At 46.6% G+C, this 8,272-nt stretch overlaps 1 protein-coding gene across 3 annotated transcripts; it reads right to left on the bottom strand.

The window, feature by feature from the left end:
• Positions 1-209: 209 nt before the first annotated feature.
• TENT5A (terminal nucleotidyltransferase 5A) lies at positions 210-3,819 on the bottom strand. 3 transcript variants are annotated; one of them, XM_025042811.1, is made up of 3 exons: positions 3,726-3,819; positions 2,170-2,731; positions 210-1,072 (listed from the first exon to the last, which is right to left on the bottom strand). In XM_025042811.1, exons 1-3 carry the CDS (start codon positions 3,728-3,730, stop codon positions 296-298), a joined length of 1,344 nt encoding a protein of 447 aa, XP_024898579.1. In that variant the 5' UTR covers positions 3,731-3,819; the 3' UTR covers positions 210-295. The 3 variants fall into 3 exon arrangements, with proteins under 3 accessions (XP_024898579.1, XP_015456139.1, XP_006926420.1); XM_015600653.2 differs by lacking the exon at positions 3,726-3,819 and adding an exon at positions 2,917-3,268; XM_006926358.3 differs by lacking the exon at positions 3,726-3,819 and adding an exon at positions 2,972-3,268.
• Between the last annotated feature and the right edge of the window lie 4,453 nt (positions 3,820-8,272).

Raw genomic sequence — 8,272 nt, 5'->3', positions numbered from 1 at the left:
ATTGTCATCAAGCATTTTTTCCTGTTATTTTAGGAGAACCTGCTTGCTTTCAATGACAGGTCTCTTTTGTTTCAAGATAGAATCCAACTGGGTAGGAGGATCAAGTGGGTGGGGATCCTTTGAAGATCATGCTCCAATACCTACAAAAGTATCCACAAGCTTTGCCAAGCTTAAAACCAGGAGCAGATAATCATTGCACAAAACACAACCCTAATCAGGGCTGGGTCACTGAGCCTTTTTTTTTTTTTCTATCTTGTCTGAAATGGCTCCCCCATAGGACATTTTTAAATGATTCTTAATTGCAGGGTAGCCAAGTGGAGTATGTCTGTTGCTGGCATGTGAATACTGGCTGGACTTGTGCAATATAGTAATTGCTAAAGTTGGCATCTGCAACATAAGGGGCCGGCTGGTAATAGCAAGTGACATTAGCCACATTAGGGATGACATTTTGGTCAGCTAGCACCCGGATAGCCAGCATTGTGATGAGGTTTAAAGTCTGTCTTCTTTCATGTCCCATCAAGCATACTGTACTCTCATTCACCACTCCATGAAGGGTCATGAGATAGTCATACTTGCGGTCTTCCAATCCCACGAAGTGGTTCTGTAAATAAGACTCCAGTTTTCTCTGCTGCTCTCCGATGTCTGAGAAGTCGATGAAAAACCTGGAACACATATACCTCTGAAGGGTCTTGATCTCATCAGAAGCGGGCCTAAAGCCCCTCACTAAGAGGTTGCAGTACTTAAGCAGGCCTCCCCCTCTGATTTCCTCTGGGTTCCTGGTGGCAATGATCTTGTTACAAAGGTGATCAAAAGCTTCATGGAAATCGCCATAGACGCTCTCACCGATTATCGTGGGGTGAAATGTTTCAGTCATTGGGTTCTCCGAACATTCATAAAAGAGGAGAAGAGAGTCTAATTTGATTTGAAAAGAATCTACACTAAATTCAAATTGCCTCCGGAGGGAATCCACAAATTTCAGTTCCACATTTTTGCCACTGTTGTTTGACAGGGATATAAGACTCCATCGGTCGGAGTCATTGCACACTTTAACCATTTTCTGCACATAAGCTTCCTACAATTCAAAAGATAAAACAAGAAGATGAGCATACCTAGAAAAAAAAATAAATAAATACATCCTCTTTACAGATGAGATTTATTTTGCTCCTTTTGTTTTATCATGTTTCAGCAAAGCACTACCTACAGGCTTAAACAGTCTTCTGGAAAAAAAAAAATACATTTAACGAGTGGTTTTAACCCTCTGGGAAAGAGACTAGAGGTAATAGTTTGAGGCTTTGGACAGATGTAGCACAATACTAAGAAGTTCTGCTGTCATGTCTGACTTTTGAAATGTTAATTTTTGAAAATGGTCTTATAGGTATAATATTCACACAATATCCATACAATATACAAAAGACAGAAGAGCATACACTGTAAAGTTGGTCTGCCTCTCACCCTTGTCTAGTTCTTCGTCGGAGGCAACAGATGTGATCAGTATCTTGTATGTCCCTCTAGAGGTACTCAGCAGTTATAATCAAAATGAACTATATTAGGACATTCTGGGAGACTGATTCCTCAGACAATTTGATCTAAATGTACAAAATGCACTTTGAACCAAGTGGGAGGGAGGGAGGACCCACTATATCCTTAATACATGAACCAACCCGGAGAAGCACCATATATATATCCTCAACACATGGAGTCGGCTTAATGCAGCTAGGCAACCTATTCACATTTTCCAATAAGATAATAAGCCCACTTGTTTCTGCTTCAGGCTGCTATTTTCCCAAAGATTAGATAATAAAATGACTCAAAAAGAAAAATGATTTGCATCATTTCATTCTTCCACTTAGAATCTACTCTGGACAAGACTCAAGCGAGGAAAGCTAAGAGTTAAAAAATAAGGAGAAGGAAGAGGGAGGGCAGAAGAGGAAGAAGACGACTTTGTGGCGCTGAAGCACCAAGTAAAGTAAATCACGCAACACCGTCCACGCACCTTAATTTACTTATTTTTTTAAAAATCAAAAGCAAAATAAATAAGCGCTCCCAAATCTGTCACGACCGCAGATTTGTGGCATCAAACGCAAGCCTCTCTGGAAGCCCCTCTCCCCTGGCCCACCGCACCCCAGCCCAGTCCCAACGCGGGCCCAAGCCCATGTCGGGTGTCTTTACCTTGAGCGTGAGAGGTGTGATCTTCTCTTTGTTCACCCCTTCGGGTAAGAAGTCCAACAGGCAGTCCAGCACGACGTCCTTCACAGTCTGAAACTCCTCTTCCCCGCACAAGTCGGCGCAGAAGATGAGGTCCAGGTCCTTGTAGCCCAGGCCGCTGTCCTGGTGCAGGACATGGCTGGCGGCTGAGCCGTTGAGGCGCACGTCACGGACGCCGATGCGCTTCTCGGCCAGGCGCCGCCGCACTACCTTCACGATCAGGCTCGGCTGCAGCTCGAGCGTGGGGAAGTTGCCGCGGCCGTGGATCGGGATGGTCTCGCTCAGGATGCCGTCCAGCCGCTGCACTTGCTCCCAGTTCAGCACGTTGCAGTGCGCCGTGGGGCTTTCGCAATAGTCCAAGCAGTGCCCGCCGAAGCTGCTGCCGCCGCCGCCGACGTCGTCGCCGCTAAAGTCGCTGCCCAGGGGGATGTAGGAGCCGCTGGTGAGCTCGTCTTCGGCCATGGCAAAGTACCCTTCGCCTTCCGCCATGAAGTGCCTGCCGAATGCCACTTGGCCCTGGTCAGTCCTACAAGAAAAAAAGGGGGAGCTCGGTGAGGAAGCACGGCGAACAAGCCGGTCGAGGAAAGAGCGCGCCGCCTCCCCGGTTCGCCCCCTGGCTCGGTTAGGGACTCCTCACTCTTCCTCCTTGGGTCCCCGATGTCCCCAACCGCGCGCGCGCCGCGCCCCGCGCCCCGCAGAGCAGCCCCGCACCAAAAGTATCTCTGATGCATCTGGAAAGCGCAAGCGGGAGTCCCGTCTGTGTCACCTGGTGACGGCCGCCCCTTCTAGGAGCGCAGTGAGCGAGGAACCGCGAAGCGGCAACACTCCCAGGAGCTGTGAGTGCGCTCCCGGCAGCAGCGAGCGACTTAGTCTCTCTCAGACTCCAGCCGCCAGCGCTAGCCACTCCCGCCCCTCGCTCCCGCCCGCGTCGCTGCCGCCTCAGCCGAGGTGGTCCCGAATGTGGCGGCCCCTGCTGCTGCCGCCGCCGCCGCCACCGCACACGCTCCTGTCTCTGGAGCTTTAGCAGTTGTGCGGGAGAAATGTCTTCAGTACTTTTTTTATACTGAGCCTCTCCGTGCTTCCGGGGCTCCGGCGCTGCGCCCTCGCCACACCCTCCTTATCTGCATAGGGCGCCACCCCCGCCCGCCCCGCGGACGGAGCTCCGCTGAGCTGCGCGCCATCAGCCGAACGGTCCTCGGAGCGCCAGGTCGGAAGCTGTATGTGTGTGCCTATCTATGTCCGTATACTTATTCTTCATATAGTTGACTTATATGCAGTCCCCTTGCCCACGGCCCTCTTTTCTTTTTCTCCAACGGAGGAGACACTAAAAATACCTCAAGAGTCATGCCTAAGTAGCCTTCAAAACTGGATCACGATTAATATCGCGCAACCACAGAAACGTTCCAAACATAAAATTCTCGCCGGATACAGCACGTCGTTATAGCTTAGTGATGGGGCTCCAGAGGGTCTTCACGACTTCCCTTTTAAATACCCTGTCGGTGTACAGCTACACCGTTTACCTCATTAATACACCCGGTCTCTGAATTTATGCGCCCACTTGTCCATGCAAAGCAGGCTCGGCGCGTGAGAGGAAAGGCTCGCTCACTGGGTTTCGATTCTCGAAACCTCGGGAAGCGCGAGGAAGCTGGGGGAAAGCTGAAGAGACGCGGGGGGCGGGGCCGCGAGCGTGCGTCCGACTCCTGCGCACGAGCGGCTCGGGGCGGCCGGAACGGGGTGAGGGCCAGCGCGCGTCACTGAGCGGACGCCACGGCTGCTCTGCCGGCCCAGCGGCGAGTGGGAAAAAGGCCGACGGCAGTGCTGGCCCGGAGCGCGCGGCGCGCAAAGAGCCGCTGCGAGGAGCTGAACGTACCGCGCCGCATTCTCTCAGAGAGAACCTAAGGAGGCGAAGTGCGTTCGTCACACTGCGCTAAGGTTTACCTTTTTCAAGTGACTACAAATGCCAGTGTGAAATGAGCTAGTTTTCTAGGAAACGTGAAAGTATAAGGGATAAAAGAGTTTCTTCCGCTGCTTGGGCAGTGCGAAAGAAGTGTAATGGTTATTATCCCCATGCGCGCTCGCACCACCGTCTTTGCGAGAAAGCGCCCCCCTTTTTTCTGGCTCTTTATTCCGGCCACTCGCTGCCTCTTCCCAAACTAAGAGTAACTTTCTTTAAAGTAGAGGCTGCGGGAAGCGAGGGCGAAGGGGAGCGCGCCGGGGAAGCTGAAAACGAACTCGCACGGTCCTTCGCCACCCACCCTAGCAGCCCAGCCTGGGAAGAGGAAAAGTCCGCTCCTCTCACCTGGGAGAGCCCAGGCCTAGTCACCAATGCTGCGTGCCTGGGAGAGGAAGGTTGCGGGGTAGAGGACTGTCACCCGCGGAACATCAAGCTGCGTGACAACGCCGCCCCCTGCTGGTGCCCTTCAGAGCTGTGTCCCAAAGCGGAGAACTGGCTGGATCTTAGACGGAGGCCATTATCGTTCAGCTCTGTGGGGGATCAGGGAGGCGATGCTGAGATAACCGCACAATTCTCATAGGCGCTTGCCTCTCCAAAAGCATTCTCGTATTCTCCCCTATCCAGCCATCCACGCCTGAATCCATCCATTCTATCCAGCATTCAAAAAATTGCGTATATGTGTATATAAGGTATGACGACCTATTACCTGCCAGGCACCAGGCTAAGTGCTGAGGATTTAAGAATGACTACGTTTTACACAGTGTAGTGGGCATGACAAAGCAAGTACATAATTATGGTTCAACTGCGCTCCTAGAAGAGGCTGCTGTCACCAGGTGTTCAACTGTTAGGAGAGAAGTATTTTCTGACACTGACACAGAGGAGTGGTGGGCTAACTAGGATTCGGGAAACGAGGAGAGAAGACCAGAAGAGAGAGTGTGTTTATTTGGATTGGATCTTGAAAAGTGGACTTTCCTTGGATAGCTGAGGGAAGAGTAAGAATACTAGAGTGTTTGAGGAAGTATGTGTAAACCATCACAGTAAGAAATGAGATTGGTAGTGCATTTGGATAAGGTTTATGTGGATTCCAGGAACTTAATGAGCACCTCTGGGCCATACTCAGCTCTTTACACATAAAACCTCATTTACTCTTCAAGAAGGTATTCTAATAGGGATTTAGAAACAGGAACGTAGAGGAAGAGATTCGCCCAAGTTTCATGGCTAATAAGTGGTGGATCAGGCATTAAACCCAACCAATTTGGCTGTGAGTGCTGTTTAGCCTTCATTTGCAGGAATGGGATGTTTGTAGGTTACCAGTACCTTCTCATTGAAAAGCAAGACAAGTACAAATAGAGAGAGAAAAAAAAAAAAAGGCCTGTTAAAATTTTTTTCAAAGGTCATCACGAATTCTGTTCTTAAAACAAGGCCAAAGAGGTAGATCATGTATTAGGTACACTGCACTGAAAACAATCAAATTTAGTGTCACCGCCATTATTTTTTACTATATTTTAACTCTTACTCAAAATAAGTGAAAAATAAAAATAAAAAAGCAGAAGATTCTTAGAGCTGACAAGTACTTGTGCTTCATGCACGCCTAAGATTTTTTTTTCTGTAGAGCTAAAGGAATCTGCATTTTAGCAAGTTGCCCATGTGATACTTACACAAAGACTCAGCCATACTTTGTACTACACTAATAACAGCCACTGCAGCTTGCTTCTCTAGTTTGGGACCCTCTCTCAAACAGAGGCTGCTCTTCTCTGCCCCGCTCCTCTTACAGCCTCTCCCAAGAATGGAGAACATGGCTGAGAAGTAGAAGTAGAGCATGAGGCCAGACATTGAGGGCCTGCTATGCATCAGACCCTGTGCTAGAGAAAAGATGAGTTCCAGCGCATGACCCATTCTTGTAAGCTGCCAGGGCTTTGTGCCTGACACATCCTTAACCCTTTAACAAAGTATTCCCTATTTTCCAACCAGGTTCTCCCCTCATGGCAACCTTACAGATTGCCATAATCCAGACTCTACCACCTCTTGAACTAGGGACATCTGAGATACCTTATTTTTGGCAGTTCTTGGTGGTGCTTTGACTGGATTCATATGTGCCTGATTCATAGTGGCCACTTGATACAATTATTGAATGAAAGCATCTGTTATTTTTTGTCTCTCTTCTTCCTGTTGTCAAACTGAGATAATATTTACATTCTGGGAGAAAAAAAAAATGTCCATCCTTACATGAAATTGCAAGTTTTGCAATTGCAAGCATTTATTTTTTTTCTAGCTAACCAAAATAATTATTAAATGAGAAAGTTTATACTTTCCAAACACATTCATAGCCAAGAAATCGCTCAACACAGTTACTCTTAGATTGAATTTAGGTGCAGAGCTGCAATTTTTTTTAGTCATTAGCTTCTGAACCTATTTGGTAAATAATTTACTTTTCTCCATTTTAAAAGGAAAACTATGGTAATATGATGCCATGAGTTTCTCCCTGAAATTCTTAAAATAAAACTTTACATTTATATTTGAGAGAAAAAAACACAATTAGTTGATCTTGATTTAAAAGTTAGAGTAACAATCAATCTGGACTTAGCATAATAAGAAGAAATTCAATTTTAGTCTTAATAAGGGTTACCATTATTTAATTTGTTATAATGTGCCAGGCAGTGTGCTCAGTATTTTACATACATTATTTTTCTTAAAATTTCTTCAGATATCAGCTTAATATATTACATTCCAATTATCCAGATAGGGAAAATAAGGCAGAGGAAGTTTAAATAACTTATAGAAGTAGAAGATCCTGGTTCAGGCCCACACATGTAACTGCTCTCCTAGTTCCTTTCATTCTTATCTCTGTCTACTCTGCTTCTCATTTTCCGTTTAGACTTAAAAGTGAACTGGAACTGCACTCTTCTCCTTCCTTCCAAGTTCTAAACGTTCAGATTGCACACAACATCGAGGACCAACGTGTTTTATCCTGAAACAACAGATGGGAGCCAGAATGCAGTGACCTAACTGGCCTGATGGGAGTTTCTTCCCCAGCTTGAATAACCAACCTCCATGGTAGTGGAGAGCTAACAAGCAACCAGCTTTACAGAGAGCTTGCAAGAGACACCACTGACACTGAAACACAGTGTGAGGTTTGGAGATGGACTCAAGTTCACTTAGCAGTGGCACTACATTTCTCATTTTCCTTTGTCTGCTTCCTGTCTTCTCAAAAATGATTTTAGAAGATAGGAAGCAAACAAATATGAAATGATTCTCCCAAGCTCATACTCAGGAGAGACAAGGCCAGAAAACTGTTGTTAGACCTACAACTTCTCTGTCTCTCAGCGCTGTAGTCAGTCTCTCACCATATTCTTGTCTCCTTCTTGATCTTTTCACACCAGCCCTCTCCTCTCTTTCCATTGATTTTCTACCTTCCACTGCTTTGCTCTTTGATCCTTTCTACAAAAAGTGACATGACCAGTAGAAGCACCTTGCCACCCAGGCAGAGCAGTGGCAGTGTGAGGAATTTGAGCCTCCCCTTACCCCCTTGCCATTCATTGCCTTTATAGAACAATTCAGTGATCCCTGAGGCCACAGGTAGGCATCCTTTTACAAGCATGCACATGGAGGTGTCTCCACTGCAAAATAAATGAGATCTCTCTGCTGTCCAGTTAGTGTTAAGCAACTAATCAAAATGCTTTGTGTACAAGTTAAAACTCATTTGGGAAACTGAATTACAGTAGCCGCTCCCCCATCCGCACACACACCCTTTATCCTTGGTTTCTCTTTCCTTAATTTCAGGTACCTATGGTCAACTGCAGTCCAAAAATATTAAATGGAAGTTCCAGATAAAAACAATTCATAAGTTTTGAATCACTTGCCATTCTAAGTGGTGTAATGAAATCTTGTGCTGTCTCACTCTGTCTGACCTGGAACATAAATCATTCTTTTGTCCGGCTTCAATCACTTAATAGCCTCTTGGTTATCAGATTGACTATCTTGGCATCACAATGCTTCTGCTTAAGTAACCCTTATTTTACTTAATAATGGCCCCAAAGCATAAGAGTAGTGATGCTGGCAATTCGGATATGCCAAAGAAGCAATAAAGTATATGTGTGTATAGGAAAAAAATAA

This window comes from Pteropus alecto, unplaced genomic scaffold (assembly GCF_000325575.1).
Source record: "Pteropus alecto unplaced genomic scaffold, ASM32557v1 scaffold7, whole genome shotgun sequence".
Classification (NCBI taxonomy): domain Eukaryota; kingdom Metazoa; phylum Chordata; class Mammalia; order Chiroptera; family Pteropodidae; genus Pteropus; species Pteropus alecto.
This window is presented reverse-complemented; position numbering and strand designations above follow the sequence as displayed.

Excerpts from the sequence above, each read along its gene's own strand:
- TENT5A (XM_015600653.2), bottom strand. The coding sequence starts at position 2,936 with ATGCATCAGAGATACTTTTG. Across the intron at positions 2,732-2,916 it reads ATGCATCAGAGATACTTTTG|GACTGACCAGGGCCAAGTGG; the intron begins GTGCGGGGCTGC and ends TTTTTCTTGTAG. Across the intron at positions 1,073-2,169 it reads TCACACCTCTCACGCTCAAG|GAAGCTTATGTGCAGAAAAT; the intron begins GTAAAGACACCC and ends TTTGAATTGTAG.